The following is a 24,927-nucleotide window of genomic DNA, read 5'->3' on the forward strand; positions in this document are numbered from 1 at the left end:
AATTTCCCACATCTGGAAGAATCCAGAAGTAGATTCTTGATAAAATGCAGCTCAGGATGGCTGCATTATCAGCAAATCTCACTGTGTCCTTCAGCCAGGGCTTAGAGAGACTTGGGTCATGGGGCTGCCTGACACAAGATTCTCTCGAGGACAACAGGTGCTCTGGACCAGGAGAACCTCCCCCACTACACTCAGCAGAGAGAAAAGTAACTCGAGGCGCTGGGAAATAAGGTCAGAGGTCAGCAGCCTGGTGAGCTGCAGCGTTGTGTAGTGTGAGGGGAAGGAGAAACATTGAATTAGCTTCCAACGTTTAAAAGTCAAGATGTCTGGACTTCCCTGATGGCACAGTGGTTAAGAACCCGCCTGCCAATGCAGGGGACACGGGTTCGAGCCCTGGTCCGGGAAGATCCCACATGCCGCGGAGCAACTAAGCCCTTATGCCACAACTACTGAGCCTGCGCTCTAGACCCCGTGAGCCACAACTACGGAGCCCTCGAGCCTAGAGCCCGTGTTCCTCAACAAGAGAAGCCACTGCAATGAGAAGCCCACGTGCAGCAACGAAGACCCAATGCAGCCAAAAATAAATAAATAAATAAAATCAAGAGGTCTCACCTAAAAAGTTGGCTATTTGGTTTCTTGTAACAAGTTGGTAGCTCTGGCCACACTGGATTCACATTTCCGCCTGGAGCCGGTTAGTGGAGAGGAGCGGCTACCCCATGTAGAGGGGCCCTGGCTCTGCCTTTCACCCTGTCTCACACAGCGCCCTAACTCCAGGCGGGAGAGCTCAGGAGCAGACCCCTCCACGCCCGTGTCCGAAGGTTTGCCCTGTGGCAGAAATGACATTTCAGGAGTGCATTGGAGTGTGTGACCCCTGGACTAAGGTCACACCTAGTTCATCCCAGAGCTGTCTGGCCAGAGCCAGGCAGCCTCCCGCAGGGCCTGGGCAAGGACGGAAGAGGCCCGCGCTGCTTCATGCCCAGGTGGCCGGTCTGCTCCAAGGGGGTGGGTGAAATTTCTATCCAGACAACCCCTGCAGGTGACAAGATTCGTCCTCAGCTAATTCTAGTCCTGCCTGACGCTGGGAAGAGCCAGGAGGCTGTGTCTGCAGGAGGCTCCGGAGCAGGCCCTCCTCCTGCCCTGCCCTGCCCAGCGGGAGGCGAGCACCCCTGGGCTGAGGGAGCGCAGCCGCCTGCAGGGCCTGGACCCCGCCAGTCCTCGACTGGGCCTGGCCCTAACAAAACAGCAGAAGGGAGTCCTGGGAAAAGCAGCGTAGCGCAAATAGGAAGCGGCAGGAGGGCCACCTGCGGGAGACCCAGCCAGAGGCATCTGGCAGGTCCTAGGGGCCTCGTGTGCCGTAGGAGAATGGACGGAGCAGCGTTTCTGTTAGGCACTTGAGGAAAGCCTACTCCGGAGTGTGGCCTCCAGGGAAGGAAGTCCGTCTCCAGAAACAGCAGCATTGTCCCTTCACAGTGGCATTGCTAGTGCCTGGGAGCCATGCTCTGCTGTGTCCCAGGCCAGAGCTCTGGATGCCCCTGACCTCTGCTAGAATGGTCAGGCCTTCTTCCTTTCCCTGGGAGAGGTGCCCACGTGGGCACATTTCCATCACTCAGGCAGCAGGAAGGTCATTTGCCTTTAGAAACTTGGCTTTGCATTGCACTGGAGGCTAAAGGCTGAGCCACCAGCCAGGAGACAGGATGGGGTGGTGTGGGGACCTGGGGGCAGCCGCTCACGGCACGTGGCTACCACGCACACACTGCCTTTGTGGCCACAGCTGCTGCACTGTGGTTCTGCGGTAGGAAGGAAACCCCCAGTGCCAGTGGAGGAGCACGCAGCCAGGAAGATCACTGCAGGAGGCTGTTGCCTGCTCACCAGAGAGGAGCGTTTGCAGGAAGTCTCTTCTGACCTGGGTGCAAAAGCGGCTTCTCCCTCGGGGCCTGCCACTTTTTACCACTAGGGGTCAGTGGTTAGCAAAAAAGTTTTCCTCCTATGATTTTAATGTTTCCCTGTGAAATTGTTATTTTAATAATACCGTATACAAACTCTGTCCTAACCTTTCATCCTCCCAACAAAAACTGTCCGTGAGGTGCCGGAGTGCCTGTCATTTACCGAATCCATTCTGGTCTCCCTCAGCAAGCCCCAGCCCACAGTGCCACTAAGACAAAGCTTATTCCCAACAGGGGTCGTCCCCAGGTTTCCACACACAGGGAAATGGACAAACCCATTCTTGTGAAGTCGCATGGCTTTTCTCAGACTTGGACTAAAAATCTCTAAAGAAATACACTAAAATGTCCATCACATTGGCCTAGAGAGTTGAGTCATTTTGTTTTCTAATTTGCACTTCTGTTTGCCAAGTTTTCTACTTTTATAACCCGGGGCAGTGGGGAGCTCCAGTTTTCTCCTCCTCCCTGCCAACCCCTTGGATATTCCCATTGTCCTGTCCTCAGTCTGAAGTCTTTGGTCTTTGAACAAGGGTTACCTTTGTGTTTGGATCACCAAGTTTAAAAGTCAGGTGGCTCAGGTGAAATGGTCATTTCTTTAGTCTCTTGCAGTGACTGTCACTATTAACTCTGAACCAAAGGTACGAACTATATGGTGCGATTCGGTTCACTGAGCCCCTCCCTGATGCACTCATGGAGCCTCCCCCTGTGCCCACCCAAGTTCTAGCCCTGAAGCGGAGAGGCCAGGTCTGCCTTCACAGTGCTGTCGGGGGTCTGTTGCGAGAGACGGGCAAAAGCCAGAAGGAGGTCAGGACCAAGGGCACACAGGGCACCGCTCCTGGCCCAGGGGACCCAAATGTGTTATTCAGCTGATTCCCCTGCCCCACAAAGTTCTACCATTATTATTTATGTAAAATTTTAAAAACTGATTCTTTTTATTTACTAAAAGACATAGGTTTGAAAGTGAAATCGCTAATGTCCTTACCATAAATGGAAAACCCATATCACTACTACCCATAAATAAAAATAAATGCAATGAACAGCAATGTGATTAAAATCTAGCTATATACTGTTGCCCACTCCCTCTTTTTTTTTTTCTAGAAAGAGGAAGAACATGCTTCCATCTTTTTCTTTTTCTTTTTTTTTTAATTGGGGTATAGTTTTTTACACTCCCTCTTATTAAAAGGGAAGATTAGCAAGGATTGAAGCCATGCTAAAAACTTAATGTCACGCATTGAGACTTGCTACTAGAGCAATTTAAAGACCTTCAAGGGGATTTTATAAAGGAATGGGCTTCTCACTGTGTGATTCAGCGTTACTTAATGCCATGCATTTTGCATTCAACCTAACAATCTCGTGTACCAGAGTGGTACTCATCTCATCTGTATCAGTCAGGGTCCTGGTGGAGATTTAATGAAAGTTCAAAGTCACAGGCACAATTCACAAGAACATACAAGAGACGGTGAAGCATCCGGAGGCTAGGAACAGAGGGGAGCCATTAGTTACCACCCCTGAGGCTGAAAAGGCAAGAGGAGGAAGTCAGGATCCTGGGAAAGCTGGAGCTCCAGGGGAGAAGCCTCCAGGGCGTCTAGGGTCAGAGACACAACTGCTATCAGAAAAGCAGCAGGCAGTGAGGAGGGAAAATATATACCTCGACCTTTCTCTCCTCCCAGCCTCTACTGTGCCTCCCATAGGTGGACCCTCACCGGAGGCGAATGGCAAGCAAGCCTAGGAGATGCAGTCCATGGGGTTAGCCTCTCGGGACACAGAGCAGCGCAGGAAAGGATGCGGGAGGTGAAGCAAACAATCAACACAGTGTCCCTGGGAAACATTGCTGCCCAGCATAGGCGAGAGGCACACGCACAAAGCAGGCTGAAGCAGGGGTGGGGCAAGGGCAGAGGGCAAAGTCTGGGAAGGAGGGCAGGGGGCAAGGTCTAACGTGCTTGCTCTCTGGCCTGCAGTGTCCGTGAGCATCAACAACCTGTACCCGGGCTGTGAGAATGTGAACGTCAGGAGCCGCAGCATGATGTTCGAGCCGGGCCTCACCAAGGGGATGCTAGAGGTGTTCGGGGCCCCGTCCCACCACCCGCACTGCTCCGCCGATGACCAGTCCACAAAGGCCATCGACATCCAGAACGCCTATTTGAACGGTATGGCTCTCCCACCCCAAATGGGAAGGACCTCGAGCTTCCCCCGGGGAGCCTGGCCCAGCGGGCGTCCATCACAGCCGCACAAAGGTTGGAAGAAGGGCCAGCACAGAGTGATGTTGGGAGTGACCCAGGACTGAAGCAGGGCCGGTTAACAGCCCCAAAAAGTAAAACTAAACCCCCTGGTGTCCCCAGCACCTGGCAGAGCACTGGGCACACAGAGGTGCTTAATAAATGACTTGAGTACATTAGTACATTTTTTAAAGTACTGCCGAACTTCCACTTGGATGGGAAATCTCATAAAATACGGTCCCACTAGCTTTTTGACATACTCGAGTGCGAAACACAAGGGCTGCTCCCCCGGAGCTCCCAGGGGCCCCAGCTGGGCCCAAGGCACTGGAACACAAGCCTCTTCGAGACACGGTCCGGAGCAGGGATAGAGCAGTTTCTCTGAGGCCGAGTTCCCACGGCTGTGAGGATTTTATGAGCTCGTGTTTATTGAAGGTCCTAGTATGATGTCTAGCAGGGAGAGGCTCTCAAAAAGTGGAAATTGGGAGCAACTTCATGAAGGCCCTTTTATTATACTAAACCCAGTGAAAAATAGAATACTCAGGGTGTTTACCTAAAGCAGTGGTTCTTAGACTCCAGCGTAGGCACAAATCCCCTGGAGGGCACGTGAAAACACAGACTTGCCAGCCCGCCCTCGAGCGTCTGATTCATCCCATCTGGGGAGTTTCTTGGTGATGCTGCTGCTGGGCCAGGGACCCTAATGAAATAGAATAAAAGTCCGTGTGCATTCTGCTGTCTTAAAAGCTGAGTGTTCTCTGAGCTGCCAGGAGCAAAGCTGGCCCCGCAGCATAGGGAGAGCACCCATCACCCCTACCCTCATCCTTCGTCCTCCCCTGGCATTATCCCCATCCCACGTCCCTCGCAGTGCTCCCCAAGCTCAAAGGGCCTATTTCTGTGTTCCAGAACTATTCACACTAAGGCCTTAGCTGCCAGACTTAGAGGGCCATGCTCCCCAGGAGCGCCTGTGCTCTAGAAAAGCCCTATGGATCTTCCAAAATGACTCTCAACTGCAGAATTTCTGGCACAGGATAAGCACCAAGGGGAAAAATTAGGGAAAGGGAGCCTGAAATCCTATAACATAAGTGGTCCTGCCTGGCTTCCCAGAGGCCAGTGGGTGGGTGGTCACTGACCTGGTGGGATGTGGCAGCATAGAGGTGACTGTGTCCATGTGTCTGCACAGTCATCAGGAGGTTCCGGGTGCCTAGGAACTCCAGGTCAGAATCTCACCCGTGAGACTTGCGGGAAAAGCAGCCATCCCCAGAGCTCCTGTGTGGGAGAGTGGGAGAGTAGCTGCCCCCCTACCCACACCCACAGCCTTCCTCCCCCCGCCCCTTCGGCCACCTCCCCAGCAGAGGTGGCCTCTTGGACCCAATTTCCTCACAGCTCCTCTTACATCCTTCCTGTGCAAAGCCACTCATCAATTACTGCACCTTACACCTGTGCACGGCACCCTGCTCCCTTCTGACCGACCAAAACAGGTCTCTCACTCACCTGTGGAAGGTGAATTTAGTGACCGTTTAACCAAAATTAAGGTTACATTTCATAGTGAATATACCAATATTTGGGGGTGAAAAACATAATATATGTGTCCACGTACACCTTTCCATGTATGCTTATAGGCGTGCATATACACACATGTGTGTGGGGTGTTGTGTGTGTGTGTGTGTGTGTGTGTGTGTGTACCACTCTGCGGTATTATAAGTAGATGTGCTAGAGATAGACATACAGATACAATAATGAAGGCATTAAGGAAAATTGATAAGCAGATACAGATATAAGTAGGTTTATGGATATAGATATTATAAAAGGCATGGATGTAAAAACAGACATAGACATAAGAAATAGGGAAATGTAAATATTCCGTATGTAGATCTATACTTAAGTAGATGCATAAATAAATAGATGAATGTCACTGTCCCTACTGGTCATCCCTAAAGTGCTGAGAAAAACTGTGATTGAAATTTGGTGGTGGTGTTTCACAATCATAATCTTTCTTTTTCTTTTTCTCTGTAGGCGTTGGCGATTTCAGTGTGTGGGAGTTCTCTGGAAATCCTGTATACTTCTGCTGTTATGACTATTTTGCTGCAAATGATCCCACGTCCATCCATGTCATCGTTTTCAGTCTAGAAGAACCCTACGAGATCCAGCTGAATCAAGTGGTTTTCTGGCTCAGTTTTCTGAAGTCTCTTGTCCCGGTTGAAGAACCCATAGGTAAGCCGAGGTGCCCCTCAGGGAGGGCGTGCCCTTCCTGCTGACCTCACACCCTGGTCACGCCCGGATCCAACAGCTTGTGGCCAACAGCTGCGGGCACCCTTGTTCCTCCTTCCTATCAGGAGATTTCAACTCTGGAAGTTTCCTAGGGCTCAGCTGTTTTTTTTGTTCTGCAAGTTCTTTCATGATTGCATATTTCTGCCACAAAGACTCAATTCTGAGCAATTCCTTGAGAACCATTTCTTGCTTTCTTTCTATATTTTAGGGCTGTGGTCATTTTTGTTAGGTGCAAAGTGGAATACCTCTTTGACAGCTACTGTGCCTTACCTAATGGGTACATAATTAATAGAATGAGCTCTCCTTCGTTCTGTATTTCCATCAAAAATGAAAGAAAAGGGGGCTTCCCTGGTGGCGCAGTGGTTGGGAGTCTGCCTGCCGATGCAGGGGACACGGGTTCATGCCCCGGTCCGGGAAGATCCCACATGCCGTGGAGCGGCTGGGCCCTTGAGCCATGGCCGCTGAGCCTGCGCGTCCAGAGCCTGTGCTCCGCAGCGGGAGAGGACACAACAGTGAGAGGCCCACGTACCGCAAAAAAAAAAAAAAAAAAAGAAAGAAAGAAAGAAGGAAAAGGAACTGTGTTAACTGAATGCATTATCTTAGCCTTATCCCTAAAGGAAAAGACAGCATGGACAGACTTATTTTCTTCTTTTCATACAAAAAAAGCAGCAGCCTTCCCTGATGAAATGCAAAACTCAGCAGTCATTTCGTTTTTGAAAAACTTACAATAATAAAATAAATTGGGCTAATTCCCCTCAGAGTACCTCCAATTTTGCCTCTTTTTTTTTTTGCGGTACGCAGGCCTCTCACTGTTGTGGCCTCTCCCGTTGCAGAGCACAGGCTCCGGACGCGCAGGCTCAGCGGCCATGGCCCACGGGCCCAGCCGCTCCGCGGCATGTGGGATCTTCCCGGACCGGGGCACGAACCCATGTCCCCTGCATCGGCAGGCGGACTCTCAACCACTGCGCCATCAGGGAAGCCCTTGCCTCTTTCTTTCTCATTCTTTTTCATGTTTTCGTTTTAAACATGCCCATAAGTGAGAGGCTCTCTGCCTGTGTGAACTGCAGGAGTCTCCCTTCTGAGCCATTTCTGTGCTGGTGCTGCATTCAGCGGGCTTGCTCTTGTCTCGTAAAGGGTGTCCCCCTGGTCATCTCCTCACCATGCAAACAAGGCCTATTTGGAGGAAGATCTGAGAAGCTGCCTTATGCCCTGTGGTCGCTTCTACTCCACTTCTGAGCAATCTTCCCGGAGGCCCAGGAAATAGGCTCATTCCATTCTGGGCCAGGCCTAGGCCTTCCAGAGGTCACTCCTAGCAGCAGGCCTGGGGCCCTCGGGTCTGCGGGCAAAGTTGCATGTCCACCTGGCGAGACGGCCCAGGCCTCAGGCAGAGCACGCAACCTCAGCTGGGCAGGATGGAGGACCCACCTGTGAAACGGCTTGCTCTCTGCCCTCAGCCTTTGGCGGCAAGCTGAAGAACCCACTCCGAGTTGTCCTGGTGGCCACCCACGCCGACATCATGAACATTCCTCGTCCAGCTGGAGGCGAGTTCGGATATGACAAAGACACCTCGTTGCTGAAAGAGGTCAGGAATAGGTAAGTCAGCTGCTGCATCTTCAGGGGTGATACAGCCAAAGTCATGTGACCCAGAGAAAGGAATTAAAGAACTGAAAGACCTCTTTGGCTTGGTCGAATTTCTTTTACCAAATACACATAATAACAAATCGAACAGAAGTAAAGGGCACATAATAAAAATCAGCAGCCTTCTCACTTCTGTCCTCGCCCCCGAGTACCCCTGCCCAGAGGTAACTCCTTTTAGTTGTTTGATGTATTTTTTTTCAGCTCTAGGGAGGAATAATTGACAAGTGAAATTGTAAGATATTTAAATTGTATGAAGCGGCGATTTGATGTGTGTGTACAATGTGAAGGGATTCTCTCCATCTCATTAATTAACGTATCCGTCACCTCACCCATTTATCTTTTTTTTTTTTTTTTTTTTTTTTGGTGAGAACATCCATCAGTATTTCTCAGAATGTAACTTGCAACCTGCTAGTGGATCATGAAATTCATTTAGGAGGTCTGGAGTGGAGTGGAGGGGAGAAGGACGTGATGGAAAGTATCAGAGTACATTTTGTATCAAGTATTTTTGGAGAACTTCTTTTTCACTTATAAATATGGATGTGCACAGAATCACAATGTAAACGTATCTATTTTTACTTAGTGTCTATCCCCAAAACAGTTTGAACCTGCAGTTCTATTTAATATGCTGGTAATGTGAATTCTTGGTTTATCAACTGACAACCCTTCTCTGTTATCTTCCTGATGTGAGAAATAGGGCTTCTACTAATATTTTAGATCTAAGGTGTTATTTCATACTCATCCCTCTGTTCTCACTCCATCAACCTGCAGAAGCATCTCTTCTTCTGCCGTGTAAAGTGAGTGCATTAGGCCTCCCCTTTCCTGCATCGGGGGAAGCTGTTTCCCCCGTTTTGTGGAAGCTGGGGCACCTGTCTGCACCCGGAGCAGGCGGTGTCCCCAGGCCTCCACCCCAGGGTGACGTTACAGAGTCCAGCCAACAGCAGGTGTGGGGTGTCTCTACAAGGCCACCAGAACTTCCTTGCCTCCCACCAACCTTTTGGGCCAGCAGGAGCCTGGCCCTCTGTGGAAACACCCGGTGAGACTGCGTCACTCTGAGGAGGTCACTGCTCTTTCCTTAGGTTTGGGAACGATCTTCACATTTCAAATAAGCTGTTCGTTCTGGATGCCGGGGCTTCTGGGTCTAAGGACATGAAGGTACTTCGAAATCACCTGCAAGAAATACGGAGCCAGATTGTTTCGGTGAGTATACCTGGGGAGGGCTGGACCCAACCTTCCCCTGGACCATCCAGTGACCCAGGAGTTGGGCCTCTTTGTGTGGCCCTCTGGGTTTGGTCTGGTTTTCATGGGACCCAGTACGCGGTGTCTGCATGGCCATGTTTTTATCCTGTTACCCTGGGGTAAGGAAGGAAGAGTAGAGAAACAAGGAGAGATGGCCATGAGATGAAGCATTGTTATGGGCAAGGTTAGAGTATATGAAATTCTGACAGTTTGGGTTGTTTGTGTAAAAGTAAAATTGTTTGTTAGAAATTACAAAAGCAATGCAAAAGTGACTTATTGTGAAATATTTGGGAAATGCAGAAAAGTAAGAAAACAGTCACCAACAAAATTCACTGAAGAGCATAACATAATAGCTGTCCAAATGGAATAAGGTGGTGTTCTTGGATGGCAAGACTTTATTACTAAGTGTTTCATTTTCCCAAGTTATATAAACTTCATACAGTTCCAGTCAGCATCTGAATGGGGTTGAGGAGATTGGGTTTTTGTCTTAAAATTTCAATAGAAGAATAAATGAAACATGTTATAAAGGCTCTGTAATCAATAAACCAATAAATAACTGGAATAGATTAGTGAGTGTCGAAGTAAATCAGAACATCTGCAGAAATTTAATAGACAACATAGATGTTATTTAAAGTTAATGGAGAAAATGTTTATTTAATAAATGATCTGGCACACCTGGCTGTTTGCCTAGAAGGAAGTGAGGTTGAACTCCTGCTTACTACATAGCGCAAAAATAGACTGTAGGCAAATTAAAGCTTTTAAATGTAAAAAATAAAGTAATATCTTGATGGAAATGCAAGATCATTTATTTTTAAAATAACTTAGAAGTGCTTTGAGAAACCTTTTCAGCCAAGTTAGAAAACCTCAGAAGTTTTCAAAGAAAATACACCAATATTTTGTCAAATACATTTGACAACATAGAAGATTTTTCTGGCCAATAAATTCCATAAACAAAGTTAAAAGGTGAGATAGATTGGGGAAAAAATATTCTCAATGCACCTGGCGTATAAAAGGTTGCTATCCATAATATTCAAAAAGCTGTCTGAAATGGGTAAGACATGGGCAAATATCCCAATGGAAAACTCCTAAAACAAAATGCTCCAGGGACTGTTCCTGCTTCGAAGCTCGAGTGTAACAAGGAGGACATGGCTCTCGCTCCCCTGCATGGCAGGTGCCGTCTTTAGTAATAACTCACCGTTTGCCTGATAGAAGTGCTGTGCTTACAATACCAGGCTCCAGTTCTAGACATGCTTTTGGAATTTTCAGGAACCCTCTCCTCTCTCGTGAAGCTTGACCCTCGCTTTCTAAAGGGGGGTACGCTACGGCAGAGTCAGTGGGCAGGGTAAAGCCTAGAGGGCTTTGGAGAACCTGGTCACGGAAACCAGTGGGTGGCGATCGGGAACAGTGGTCTGTGGCTGGCTCAGCGCCTGCTCACCAGGTGGGATGAGGGCCTGTGCTCCCTGAAAAGTCTTGAGCTGGGGTGTGGCATGATGTCTGCTTCACATCCCGCACACCCCCAACTTCTGTGGTCAGGCAGATGAAGCTCACCAAACAAACTGCCTTTATCCCTGGGAATATTGTTCGTTGAATAGCGAGTGGAATTTAGGGGGTGTAAAAGATGAGATTCGAGAAGGGACTGCCTGATTAATGATGCAGTGCAGTGTATGGCTCGTGGCGTTTTTAACTAGGAAAGTGTGCTGATTATGAGTCTGTAACATAGACTGATTTATTTAACCAAGTTAAGAGCTTAAAAACTCATTTCAAGCCAATTACCAAGAATTACTCAAATTTGAAATATTTCAACAGTAATCCCCATGAATACCTAATTTACTGGTAAAAAGCCATCTAATATTGATAATGATACTCTCTTTTCCTGTCTCTTTGTTCATAAAGCGGCCATCACCTGGCTGAAACCCTCACTCCAAGAGAGGGAGGGAGGAAAACATTAGGACTTCGTGAACGTTAGTTAATTGAGTCCACAATGCCAAAGCCATTTTTTGTGAATCCTTGCCATCTATTTAAGACGAGCAGTGGAAATGAAAGCCTCTATAAAATTTTATATTTGTTAAATAGATTCTGCTTAAAGGCAACACTGAAAAAACAAAACTGCCCCAGTACTTAACCAAAAATCACTGGCGCATCCGAAGAATTACATGCAACAGTGCAGATGTGAGCGGCATCGTTTTGTGCCGGCTCCTCCTGAGTCCCCACAGCTGTGCGTTGACCTGCCTGTACTGCATGTTCTAGGTCTGCCCTCCAATGACTCACCTGTGTGAGAAAATCATCTCCACCCTGCCCTCCTGGAGGAAGCTCAACGGGCCCAACCAGCTGATGTCATTGCAGCAGTTTGTGTACGACGTGCAGGACCAGCTGAACCCCCTGGCCAGCGAGGTGGACCTCCGGCGCATCGCCCAGCAGCTCCACAGTGCCGGCGAGGTGAGGGCTCCAGCCCTGGCAAGGGTCTGGGAGGGGGCCCTGGGATGCATTTCCAGTGTCTGAGTGGGCTGAGCAGTGGGCTGAGCTGCGGAGGCCGAGTGGCAACTGCCCACTACCCATGATGTTTCCAGACGTGCGACTATCACAGGAAGGCTCCAGTGATTCCCCGAACTGCAGTTCTTTGCTCTCCTGTTCACCTTAAGAGCTGTTGTTTCGTCTTGCTTTGGTTGGTTTGTTTTCCGGCTTCTCTTAGTTTGGGAGCACAGTTCCTGCTACACTGGGTGACGGGGCCTCTCCTCTCTCTCCCTGGGGCAGCTGATGCTTAGCTGTGATTCCTGCAGCCTTCAGGATGGCTGCTCTCCATGGAGTGTATCAGCTCCAAACAGACCTCTTGGGCTCACAGACAATCAAGAAATAGTAGTGACGTATCTTCAGGGAGAGAACGTGTGGAGACACTAAGACACGGCAAGCAGTGATCCCCAGAAATGACCAAGAGATAGGAATCTCTCTTCCTGGTTCAGCTCTGGGGTGCAGTTTGGGAACCCTGTTCTAATTGCTTCATATGCTGCCTGTTCCTCTCAACGGGGCATAGCCTTCACGTTCTTCCATCATGTGAAATCAGGAGACAGTGTAAGCTAGTATGGGCTAAGACAGTTCTGATTATGAAAAACCAGAAGCAGTTCCAGGAATTTTGCAAACCAGAAGCTTCCCTGCCCAGTCTCAGGTGCCATGTGTGGCCCTTGGCCATGGATTACATAGGTTTGAAATTCTACTTGAATCAAGAAGCCAGCGACCTTAAAAACTAGAGCCTCAAGCAGTGATTGTGTCAGTCTTTAAATTCCAATGAAACTACCGGCTAATCTACTGGCCCCTCCAGCAGTACTTTTTTTTTTTTTTTTTTGGTAACATCTTTATTGGAGTATAATTGCTTTACAATGCTGTGTTATTTTCTGCTTTATAACAGAGTGAATCAGCTATATGTATACATATACCCCCATATCCCCTCCCTCTTGCATCTCCCTCCCGCCCTCCCTATACCACCCCTCTAGGTGGTCACAAAGCACGGAGCTAATCTCCCTGTGGTATGCGGCTGCTTCCCACTAGCTATCTATTTTACATTTGGTAGTGTATATATATGTCCATGCCACTCGTCCTAGCTTACCCTTCCCCCTCCCCATGTCCTCAAGTCCATTCTCTACGTCTGCGTCTTTATTGCTGTCCTGCCCCTAGGTTCTTCAGAACGATTTTCTTTTTTTTTTTTAGATTCCATATATGTGTGTTAGCATACGGTATTTGTTTTTCTCTTTCTGACTTACTTCACTCTGTATGACAGACTCTAGGTCCATCCACCTCACTACAAATAACTCAATTTCGTTTCTTTTTATGGCTGAGTAATACTCCATTGTATATATGTGCCACATCTTCTTTATCCATTCATCTGTCGATGGACACTTAGGTTGCTCCCATGTCCTGGCTATTGTAAATAGAGCTGCAGTGAACATTGTGGTACATGACTCTTTTTGAATTTTGGTTTTCTCAAGGTATATGCCCAGTAATGAGATTCCTGGGTCGTGTGGTAGTTTATTTTCAGTTTTTTAAGGAACCTCCATACTGTTCTCCATAGTGGTTGTATAAATCTATATTCCCACAAACGGTGCAAGAGGGTTCCCTTTTCTCCACACCCTCTCCAGCATTTATTGATTGTAGATTTTTTGATGATGACCATTCTGACTGGTGTGAGGTGATACCTCATTGTGGTTTTGATTTGCATTTCTCTAATGACTAGTGATGTTAAGCATTGAATCTGTAGATTGCTTTGGGTAGTATAGTCATTTTCACAATGTTGATTCTTCCAATCCAAGAACATGGTATATCTCTCCATCTGTTTGTATCATCTTTTTTCTTTCATCAGTGTCTTATAGTTTTCTGCATACAGGTCTTTTGTCTCCTTAGGTAGGTTTATTCCTAGGTATTTCATTCCTTAGTATATAGGAATGCAAGAGATTTCTGTGCATTAACTTTGTATCCTGCTACTTTACCAAATTCGTTGATTAGCTCTAGTAGTTTTCTGGTAGCATCTTTAGGATTCTCTGTGTATACTGTCATATCATCCTCAAACAGTGACAGCTTTACTTCTTCTTTTCTGTCTTGGATTCCTTTTACTTCTTTTTCTTCTCTGATTGCTGTGGCTAAAACTTCCAAAATTATGTTGAATAATAGTGGTGAGAGTGGACAACCTTGTCTTTTTCCTGAGCTTAGAGGAAATGGTTTCAGTTTTTCACCATTGAGGATGATGTTGGCTGTGGGTTTGTCATATATGGCTTTTATTATGTTGAGCTAAGTTCCCTCTGTGCCTACTTTCTGAAGGGTTTTTTATCATAAATGGGTGTTGAATTTTGTCAAAAGCTTTTTCTGCATCTACTGAGATGATCATATTTTTTTTCTCCTTCAGTTTGTTAATATACTTTATCACATTGATTGATTTGCGTATATTGAAGAATCCTTGCATTCCTGGAATAAACCCCATTTGATCATGGTGTATGATCCTTTTAATGTGCTGTTGGATTCTCTTTGCTAGTATTTTGTTGAGGATTTTTGCATCTATGTTCATCAGTGATAATTGGCCTGTAGTTTTCTTTCTTTGTGACATCTTGGTCTGGTTTAGGTATCAGGGTGATGGTGGCCTCGTAGAATGAGTTTGGGAGTGTTCCTCCCTCTGCTATATTTTGAAAGAGTTTGAGAAGGATAGGTGTTAGCTCTCCTCTAAATGTTTGATAGAATTCGCCTGTGAAGCCATCTGGTCCTGGGCTTTTGTTTGTTGGAAGATTTTTAATCACAGTCTCAATGTCAGTTTGTGATTGGTCTGTTCATATTTTCTATTTCTTCCTGGTTCAGTCTCAGAAAGTTGTTCATTTCTAAGAATTTGTCCATTTCTTCCAGGTTGTCCATTTTATTGGCATATAGTTGCTTGTAGTAATCTCTCATGATCCTTTGTATTTCTGCTGTGTCAGTTGTTACTTCTCCTTTTTCATTTCTAATTCTATTGATTTGAGTCTTCTCCTCTTTTTTCTTGATGAATCTGCCTAAAGGTTTATCAAGTTTGTTTATCTTCTCAAAGAACCAGCTTTTAGTTTTACTGATCTTTGCTATCATTTCCTTCATTTCTTTTTCATTTATTTCTGATCTGATCTTTATGATTTCTTTCCTTCTTCTAACTTTGGGGTTTTTTGTTCTTCTTTCTCTAATTGCTTTAGGTGTAAGGTTAGCTTGTTAATTTAAGATGTTTCTTGTTTCTTGAGGTAGGATTGTATTTCTATAAACCTCCCTCTTAGAACTGCTTTTCCTGCATCCCATAGGTTTTGGATCATCCTGTTTTCATTGTCATTTGTTCCTAGGTATTTTTTGATTTCCTCTTTGATTTCATCAGTGATCTCTTCGTTAATTAGCAGTGTATTGTTTAGCCTTCATGTGTTTGTATTCTTTACAGATTTTTTCCTGTAATTGATATCATTGTGGTCGGAAGACATACTTGACATGATTTCAATTTTCTTAAATTTACCAAGGCTTGATTTGTGACCTAAGATATGATCTATCCTGGAGAATGTTCCATGAGCACTTGAGAAGAAAGTGTATTCTCTTGTTTTTGGGTAGAATGTCCTATAAATATCAATTAAGTCCATCTTGTTTAATGTATCATTTAAAGCTTGTGTTTCCTTACTTATTTTCATTTTGGACTATCTGTCCGTTGGTGAGAGTGGAATGTTAAAGTCCCCTACTATGATAGTGTTACTGTCGATTTCCCCTTTATGGCTGTTAGCATTTGCCTTATGTATTGAGGTGCTCCTATGTTGGGTGCATAAATATTTACAGTTGTTATATCTTCTTCTTGGATTGATCCCTTGATCATTATGCAGTGTCCTTCTTTGTCTCTTGTAATAGTCTTTATATTAAAGTCTATTTTGTCTGATATGAGAATTGCTACTCCAGCTTTCTTTTGATTTCCATTTTCATGGAATAGCTTTTTCCATCCCCTCACTTTCAGTCTGTATGTGTCACTAGGTCTGAAGTGGGTCTCTTGTAGACAGCATATATACGGGTCTTGTTTTTGTATCCATTCAGCCAGTCTGTGTCTTTTGGTTGGAGCATTTAATCCATTTACATTTAAGGTAATTATCGATATGTATGTTCCTATTCCCATTTTCTTAATTGTTTTGGGTTTGTTATTGCAGGTCTTCTCCTTCTCTTGTGTTTCCTGTCTAGAGAAGTTCCTTTAGTATTTGTTGTAAAGCTGGTTTGGTGGTGCTGAATTCTTTTAGCTTTTGCTTGTCTCTAAAGGTTTTAATTTCTCTGTCGAATCTGAATGAGATCCTTGCTGGGTAGAGTAAACTTGGTTGTAGGTTTTTCCCTTTCATCACTTTAAATATGTCCTGCCACTCCCTCTGGCTTGCAGAGTTTCTGCTGAAAGATCAGCTGTTAACCTTTTGGCAATTTCTTTGTATGTTATTTGTTGTTTTTCCCTTGCTGCTTTTAATATTTTTTCTTTGTATTTAATTTTTGACAGTTTGATTAATATGTGTCTTGGAGTGTTTCTCCTTGGGTTTATCCTGTTTGGGACGCTCTGTGCTTCCTGAACTTGATTAACTATTTCCTTTCCCATATTAGGGAAGTTTTCAACTATAATCTCTTCAAATATTTTCTCAGTCCCTTTCTTTTTCTCTTCTTTTTCTGGGACCCCTATAATTCGAATGTTGGTGCGTTTAATGTTGTCCCAGAGGTCTCTGAGTCTGTCCTCAGTTCTTTTCTTTTTTTTTTTTCTTTATTCTGCTCTGCGGTAGTTATCGCCAGTATTTTATCTTCCAGGTCACTTATCCGTTCTTCTGCCTCAGTTATTCTGCTATTGATCCCTTCTAGAGAATTTTGAATTTCACTTATTGTGTTGTTCATCATCGTTTGTTTGCTCTTTAGTTCTTCTAGGTCCTTGTTCAACGTTTCTTGCATTTTCTCCATTCTATCTCCAAGATTTTGGATCATCTTTACTATCATTACTCTGAATTCTTTTTCAGGTAGACTGCCTATTCCCTCTTCATTTGTTTGATCTGGTGGGTTTTTACCTTGCTCCTTCATCTGCTGTGTGTTTCTCTGTCTTCTCATTTTTCTTAACTTATTGTGTTTGGGGTCCCCTTTTCGCAGGCTGCAGGTTCATAGTTCCTGTTGTTTTTGGTGTCTGCCCCCAGTGGCTAAGGTTGGTTCAGTGGGTTGTGTAGGCTTCCTGGTGGAGGGGACTAGTCCCTGTGTTCTGGTGGATGAGGCTGGATCTTGTCTTTCTGGTGGGCAGGTCCACTTCTGGTGGTGTGTTTTGGGGTGTTTGTGGACTTATTATGATTTTAGGCAGCCTCTCTGCTGATGGGTGGGTTTGTGTTCCTGTCTTGCTAGTTGTTTGTCAGAGGGTATCCAGCCCTGGAGCTTGCTGGTCATTGAGTGGAGCTGGGTCTTAGCGTTGAGATGGAGATCTCTGGGAGAGCTTTCGCCGGTTGATATTATGTGGAGCTGGGAGGTCTCTGGTGCACCAATGTCCTGAACTCGGCTCTCCCACCTCAGAGGCACAGGCCTGACACCCAGTCCAGAGCACCAAGTCAGCCACACGGCTCAGAAGAAAAGGCACAAAAAAAAGAAAGGAAGGAAGGAAGGGAGAGAGGGAGGGAGCGAGGGAGGAAGGAAGGAAAATAAAGTCATTAAAATAAAAAAATTTATTAAAAATTTTAAAACAATTTTAAGTAATATTCAAAAAAAGAAAGAAAGAAGAGAGCAACCAAAAAATCAAATCCACCAATGATAACAAGCACTAAAAACTATACTAAAAAAGAAAAGAATAGACAGAACCCTTAGGACAAATGGTAAAAGCAAAGCTGTACAGACAAAATCACACAAAGAAGCATACACATACACACTCACAAAAAAAGAAAAAGGAAAAAAAATATATATATATAAAAAGAAAAGGAAGAGAGCAACCAAATCAATAAATAAGTCTACCAATGATAATAAACTCTAAATACTAAACTACAATAAACATAAAACCAAAAACAAATTAGATGCAGAAACCAAACCCCAAGTCTACAGTTGCTCCCAAAGTCCACCGCCTCAATTTTGGGATGATTCGTTGTCTATTCAGGTATTCCAGAGATGCAGGGTACATCAAGTTGATTGTGGAGATTTAATCCGCTGCTCCTGAGGTTGCTGGGAGAGATTTCCCTTTCTCTTTGTTCGCACAGCTCCTGGGGTTCAGCTTTGGGTTTGGCCCTGCCTCTGCGTGTAGGTCGCCTGAGGGTGTCTGTTCTTTGCTCAGACTGGCCAGGGTTAAAGTAGCAGCTGATTAGGGGTCTCTGGCTCACTCAGGCCAGGGGGAGGGAGGGGTACAGAATACGGGGCAATCCTGCGGTGGGCAGAGGCCGGCGTGACGTTGCAACAGCCTGCGGCGCACCATGTGTTCTCCCGGGGAAGTTGTCCCTGGATCACGGAACCCTGGCGGTGGCGGGCTGCACAGGCTCCGGAGAGGGGAGGTGTGGATAGTGTCCTGTGCTTGCACACAGGTTTCTTGCTGGCTGCAGCATCAGCCTTAGTGTCTCATGCCCGTCTCTGGGGTCCGCGCGGATAGCCGCGGCTCGCTCCCGTCTCTGGAGCTCGTTTAGGCGGTGCTTTGAATCCTCTCTCCTCATGCACCCCAAAACAATGGTCTCTTGACTCTTAGGCATGTCCAGACTTTTTCCCGGACTCCCTCCCGGCTAGCTGTGGCGCACTAGCCCCCTTCAGGCTGCGTTCACTCAGCCAACCCCAGTCCTCTCCCTGGGGTCTGACCTCCGAAGCCCGAGCCTCAGCTCCCAGCCCCCACCTGTCCCAGCGGATGAGCAGACAAGCCTCTCGGGCTGGTGAGTGCTGGTCGGCCCCGATCCTCTGTGCGGGAATCTCTCCACTTTGCCCTCTGCTCCCCTCTTGCTGTGCTTCTCCGTGACTCCGAAGCTTCCCCCCTGCCCACCCCCTGTCTCCTCCAGTGAAGGGGCTTCCTAGTGTGTGGAAACTTTCCCTCCTTCACAGCTCCATCCCTGAGGTGCAGGTCCTGTCCCTATTCTTTTGTCTCTGTTTTTTTTCTTTTGCCCTACCCAGGTACATGGGGGAGTTTCTTGCCTTTTGGGAGGTCTGAGGTCTTCTGTCAGCGTTCAGTAGGTGTTCTGTAGGAGTTGTTCCACATGTAGATGTATTTCTGATGTATTTGTGGGGAGGAGGGTGATCTCCATGTCTTACTCCTCCGCCATCTTGAAGGTCTCTCCAGCAGTACTTTAAATGATTGAATCCAAGGGTGGGGATAAGCAAGGGATCAAACCTTACCTTGTAATATAGTGCTAGATATAAAAATATATATTGTAACCATAATAATAAACTCACTCTTTTTAATACAGTATTCTCTTGCCTTGTGGCATTTGCCAGTAATTTTCTAGCTCATAGTGATTAATCCACATTATTTGACAACACATCCCTCCTTGCCCTTAAGACGTTAATAAGTAAATGAAGGCAGAATAAAAAAGAAGGGAAGTCTAAATCAGGTGTCCCCCATTCTCATCGGCCTCCAGCCCCTCCTCCAGTACTATTCCTGCCCTCTAGTAAGTAATCTAAGGATCTTTTCAGATTTCATCAGTTGTCCTGTCTTTTTTCGGCTCAGGATTCCACACGGCACTCAGTCATCTGTCTCCTTAGTCTCCTCCAATACGGGACAGTTTATCAGTCTGTCTTTTGTGACCCTGAGGAGATAGTTGTGTCTAGGACTGAATTGCAGGCAGTATTCCACCAAATGCCTTACCAAAAATTAAGTAGATATTGCTCTACATTCCAGAAATGTACACTCGAAGTCTCAATTTTGAACAGAATCATATCTACAAGGCATCTCAAAGATTTAAACCAGACTGTGGGGAGAAAAGTACTTCTGGTGCAAACAGGTCCAGGGTCTCAGCCTCCACGTGAGCACAGAGTCCACCTTGGATCACCATTCTTTGTAGAACTAGCCCAGAGTAGGGAGGGAAGGGAGGGAGGGGTAAGTGTTCTGTAAAGGGGAAAGTTGCCACTTTTTTCTTTCTGACTTCTGCTTTTTAAAGAAATGAATGTGACAGGAAAAGCTTAAGTCCCTTTTGGCCACCTCTCGCCACTTTCCTCTCTCTCCACTCCAGGGCCAACCACTGTCATGGTAGCGTATCTTTCTAGACCTTTTTTATATGTGTGTGTGTTAAAAATTTACCTAACAGTCTAATATTGTAACATTCTGAATCTTTTTTGAAAAATTTCAAACATTCAGAGAACTTAGAAGACTAGTACAATATCTCCTCATATCCTCGACACCTAATTTAACCAGTTGTTTACATTTTGCTACCTTTGCTTTATCTCTTTCTCTTCTATTTCTTTATTTGCTTTGCAAACATCATGACCTTTCACCCCTAAAAAATTTAGCTTGTACCTCCTAAGGAAAAGGACATTCTCCCACATAACCACAATATAATTGATTATCACTTCCTGGAAACATAACATTGATATAATACTATTGTTGAATTTATAGTCCTCATTCAAGTGTTTGCCACTTGTCCCAGTAATTTCATTTATAGCTAATTTTATTCATTTGTGTATTTATCTGGGGAGTCAGAATCCAGTCAAAACGCACCCATTGCATTTGGCTCCCCTCTCTCTCCCTCTCTCTCTCTCTCTCTCTCTCTCTGTCTTTTATTACATTGACCTTTTATAAGGGTCAAAGGTAGTCTTTTCAGAATCTCCCTTCTGGCATTGCCAAGCTGGTTTTTTGGCTCAGTACTGATTCTTGAGATCTGTCCATATGAATGTGCTGAGTCATCCTTACAATATCTGCACAGATTTCATCCCTGCTCAGGCCCTTTAGTGCTCTGAGCAGCTGAAGCATCTGGCCATTTAGGTTCCTATGAGTGACTTCCCGTTGTCCCCTCTGGCAGATCAACATCATGCAGAGTGAAACCGTCCAGGACGTGCTGCTCCTAGACCCCCGCTGGCTCTGCTCCAACGTTCTGGGGAAGCTGCTCTCCGTCGAGACCCCACGGGCCCTGCACCATTACCGGGGCCGCTACACCATGGAGGACGTCCAGCGCCTGGTGCCCGACAGCGACGTGGAGGAGCTGCTGCAGATTCTCGATGCCATGGATATCTGCGCCCGGGACCTGAGCAGCGGTACCATGGTGGACATCCCCGCCCTGATCAAGACTGACAACCTGCACCGGTCCTGGACGGATGAGGAGGACGAGGTGCGGGTCTACGGCGGCGTGCGCGTCGTCCCCGTGGAGCACCTCACGCCCTTCCCGTGCGGCATCTTTCACAAGGTGCAGGTGAACCTGTGCAGGTGGATCCACCAGCAGAGCGCAGAGGGAGACGCGGACATCCGCCTGTGGGTGAACGGCTGCAAGATTGCCAACCGTGGGGCCGAGCTGCTGGTGCTTCTGGTCAACCACGGCCAGGGCATCGAGGTCCAGGTTCGCGGTCTGGAGACGGAAAAGATCAAGTGCTGCCTCCTGCTGGACTCGGTGTGCAGCACCATCGAGAACGTCATGGCCACCACGCTGCCCGGGCTGCTGACGGTGAAGCACTACCTGAGCCCCCAGCAGCTGAGAGAGCACCACGAGCCCGTCATGATCTACCAGCCGCGAGACTTCTTCCGGGCACAGACCCTCAAGGAGACCTCGCTGACTAACACCATGGGCGGGTACAGGGAGAGCTTCAGCAGCATCATGTGCTTCGGCTGTCACGACGTCTATTCGCAGGCCAGCCTGGGCATGGACATCCATGCGTCAGATCTGAACCTCCTGACCCGGAGGAAACTCAGTCGCCTGCTGGACCCACCTGATCCCATGGGGAAGGACTGGTGCCTTCTCGCCATGAACTTGGGTCTCCCCGACCTTGTGGCAAAGTACAACACCAATAACGGGTCTCCCAAGGAGTTCCTCCCGAGCCCGGTCCACGCCCTGCTCCGGGAATGGACCTCCTACCCCGAGAGCACGGTCGGCATCCTCATGTCCAAACTGAGGGAGCTGGGGCGCCGGGATGCGGCGGACTTCCTACTGAAGGCGTCCTCTGTGTTCAAAATCAACCTCGACGGCAACGGCCAGGAGGCCTACGCCTCAAGCTGCAACAGTGGCACGTCTTATAATTCCATTAGCTCGGTCGTGTCCCGGTGAGGGCAGCCTTTGGCTTGGGCAGGGTCTCTTCCAACTGCAGAGGCAAGGGGGACACAGCCCATCTTTCCCACTGCAGATTCTGGTGCGTCCTTTCCTACGCCCACATCCCGAAGGACGCCACCCTCCCTTCCGCTTCACCTATTTCTCTGCTACTACCTCCCTCCTCTCACACATTGCGTTGTGTGTGAAGGGTCTTTCTAGTTTAAGAGCAGACCCTATCCTTTCCTTTGGCCATTTGAAAAGCTAGCCTCCCTCCATCTCTCATCCTCTAGTACCTTGCTTCTTACTGATAATTTTACTGGAATTCCTAACTTTTCAATGAAATTTTTTTAAACTATTATATTGATTGTCCTTTTTAAAAAAAAAAGTGCACATTTATCCAAAATGTGTATTTCTTATACTTTTTTCTTTGTTATACCATGTCCTCAGCTTATCTCTTTTATATTTGTAGGAAAAACTCCCATGTAAGGAATCCCACTGTATGATTTATAAACAGACAATATGTGAGTGCCTTTTGCAGAAGAGGGTGTGTTTGAAATCATCCAAGTCAGCCCGGAGCTGTCGCGAAAGAAACGCTCCCTCTCTGTCTCTTGCTGTATGCTGATCATCGCCAGAGGTGCTGCACCCGAGGTTTTTTTTTTTTTTTTTTTTGGCAATTTTTGTGTTTCCTTTGACAAGGAAAGGGGAGAAAGAAACCTCCTCTAGAGCAATTTCATGGCCAGTGTTGTTGCTACGATAAGACATGTTTGTGTTTGCTTTTGTTTCAACGTCCGTGTGAACATCCACGTGGAACCTGCAGACTGTCACGCTTCATCATCCCCTGTCATCTCAGGTAGAAGGCTGACACTGTTTTAGGGAGCCAAGACCTGTGTGAGAATTCAGAAGACCCCCGACTCATGATCTGTGGCAGTTTGTTGTCATTTGTGCATAGCAGATGGTTCTCCACATTTAGATCCTGGTTTGATAACTTCCTGTACTTGAAGTCTCAAAAAGAAAATAAAGGAAGCAAGTTTTCTTGCAGTGATTTTAAATTGTGATAGAGTTTTAAATCGAAATAAGGGAACATGTCCTAATTCTTCTGTCCTGAGAAGCATGTAATTTTAATGTTATATCATATGTATATATATATATGCAGTATGTATATACATATATATTAATACAGGTATTTTTACTTAATCTATAAGATGTAGTAAAAAAGGTTTTCTTTTCTTTTTAGTTCTTTTTTTTTTTCCTTTTTTTTTTTTTTAATAAATAAACTGTTGCTTGTTGCATTAGTTTGTTGGTGTTTAATTCAAAAGGGATTCTTTTTCTTTGTTTTGTTTTCATTTGCCAGTACCCCACCTCGTGGGACAAACCAGTCCAGAAAGTGATTAAACCTAAACTCTCAGGGGTGGAAATCAACCCAGTTTATTAGGTACTTAATTATTACTAAAGTTGGGAATGGTGTGGGGAAGCAGAAAGAACTCAGGTGATTTCACATGTATTTCTTTTTAATTTTTTTATTTTTATTTTTATTTATTTTTGGCTGCGTTGGGTCTTTGTTGCTTAGTGCAGGCTTTCTGTAGTTGCAGCAAGCGGGGGCTGCTCTTCGTTGCGGTGCACAGGCTTTTCATTGTGGTGGCTTCTCTTGTTGCGGAGCACGGGCTCTAGGTATGCGGCTTCAGTAGTTGTGGCACACGGGCTTCAGTAGTTGTGGCACGCAGGCTCTAGAGGGCAGGCTCAGTAGTTGTAGTGCACGAGCTTAGTTGCTCCGAGGCATGTGGGATCTTCCCAGACCAGGGCTCGAACCCGTGTCCCCTGCATTGGCAGGAGGATTCTTAACCTCTGCACCACCAAGGAAGCCCCGCATGTGTATTTTTGCTTTAAGGAAAAGAGGCCCCTTCCATTTTCCTTGGGTGAACCCCCAAACCAAATTGGATCATTCAGGCTCAGCAATGGGGGAACAGAGGAAGCTTTCTATTCCTATACAAAGGTGGAGGGAGCTCCTGCAGAACAAGAGAAAACTTGCTACAAAAGATACATACCTTCCCGCCCATCTTTACTTAGACCACACTGCTGCAGGCCATCAACTAGAAACCCTAGTTTTGACCTGCATGGTAGCTGTAAGTGACAAAAGCTCTAATGACAAAACCCATTTTTAGTAAAATCTCAAGACTGGTTTAAAAAAAAATGGGCAAAGAAAAAAGATTGGAATGAAAAAGACTGCAGTGATGTGGGTGATTTTCTCTACGGTTGTGGGAGTAGAATTCATTTCTGTTTTGCCTAAATGGTCTGTAATAAACATGACTTACTTTTATAAGGAGAAAAGAAATATTAATGGAGTAAAATTAAAAGCTACACGTAAATATGCGTCAAAAGGATGACACTGACATTGAAATCGTGATTGCCTTAGAGGAGTAGAACCTGCTTTTCGTGAGTCAACTCCCTCCTGAACGTCAGCTTCATCTCTCCTGCTTCAGAAGTGCTTCATATCACGGTATCTGGCACCAGGACCTAGGACCCAGGAGGCAAGGGCTGCCTCTGGCAGCCTCAGTAAGTAAAATCCCTAAGAAGGATTCTGACTGCTCCAGTCTGGATCATGGAGCCATCCCAGTGGTTGGGAGAGAGAGAGTCACAAGATTGGCCTGGCCCTGGGCACCCTAGGACAGTGTTGGGAAAGGAGCAGTTTCGCCCAAGAAGGGAGTTCTGTTAACAGGAGAAAGGGGCAGAGGGAGGATGCTGTGCAAATGAAGCAGAGGACTGCAGGAGTCTTTATACTTTTGTTTTAAGCAGGTGCCTGTCCATAAGCTTATGGGGCCACCTAAGCTCCTGAAATGTTGAAGCCATACTTCGGAATCATTACTACACAAATTTGCAGTTTAAGTTCCACTGAGCTCACTGCCCTGCCCTGGGAATTGCTGTGGGGTCATTCCGGGCGGCATCTCGGAGTCTTCAGTGCCGTGAACTCTGGTTAGGCTGAAACTG

General features: G+C 46.3%; 1 protein-coding gene across 8 annotated transcripts in view; it reads left to right on the top strand.

Annotated features, from left to right (window-relative positions):
* The window catches only part of DAPK1 (death associated protein kinase 1), a 216,967-nt gene that overhangs the window by 186,561 nt on the left and 5,479 nt on the right, over positions 1-24,927 (top strand). For 7 of the 8 annotated variants that reach the window (XM_060301105.2, XM_060301106.2, XM_030832865.2 and 4 more), the window contains 7 exons: positions 3,899-4,087; positions 6,167-6,364; positions 7,876-8,014; positions 9,136-9,256; positions 11,543-11,731; positions 20,731-21,959; positions 22,415-23,231. In XM_060301105.2, the coding sequence (XP_060157088.1) occupies positions 3,899-4,087; positions 6,167-6,364; positions 7,876-8,014; positions 9,136-9,256; positions 11,543-11,731; positions 20,731-21,959; positions 22,415-22,448 (2,099 nt within the window). In that variant the 3' untranslated portion in view covers positions 22,449-23,231. Of the gene's footprint in view, positions 1-3,898; positions 4,088-6,166; positions 6,365-7,875; positions 8,015-9,135; positions 9,257-11,542; positions 11,732-20,730; positions 21,960-22,414; positions 23,232-24,927 lie in introns of those variants that run through there. The other variant, XM_060301109.2, reaches the window with a different exon arrangement.

This window comes from Globicephala melas, chromosome 6 (genome assembly GCF_963455315.2).
Source record: "Globicephala melas chromosome 6, mGloMel1.2, whole genome shotgun sequence".
Taxonomy (NCBI): Eukaryota; Metazoa; Chordata; class Mammalia; order Artiodactyla; family Delphinidae; genus Globicephala; species Globicephala melas.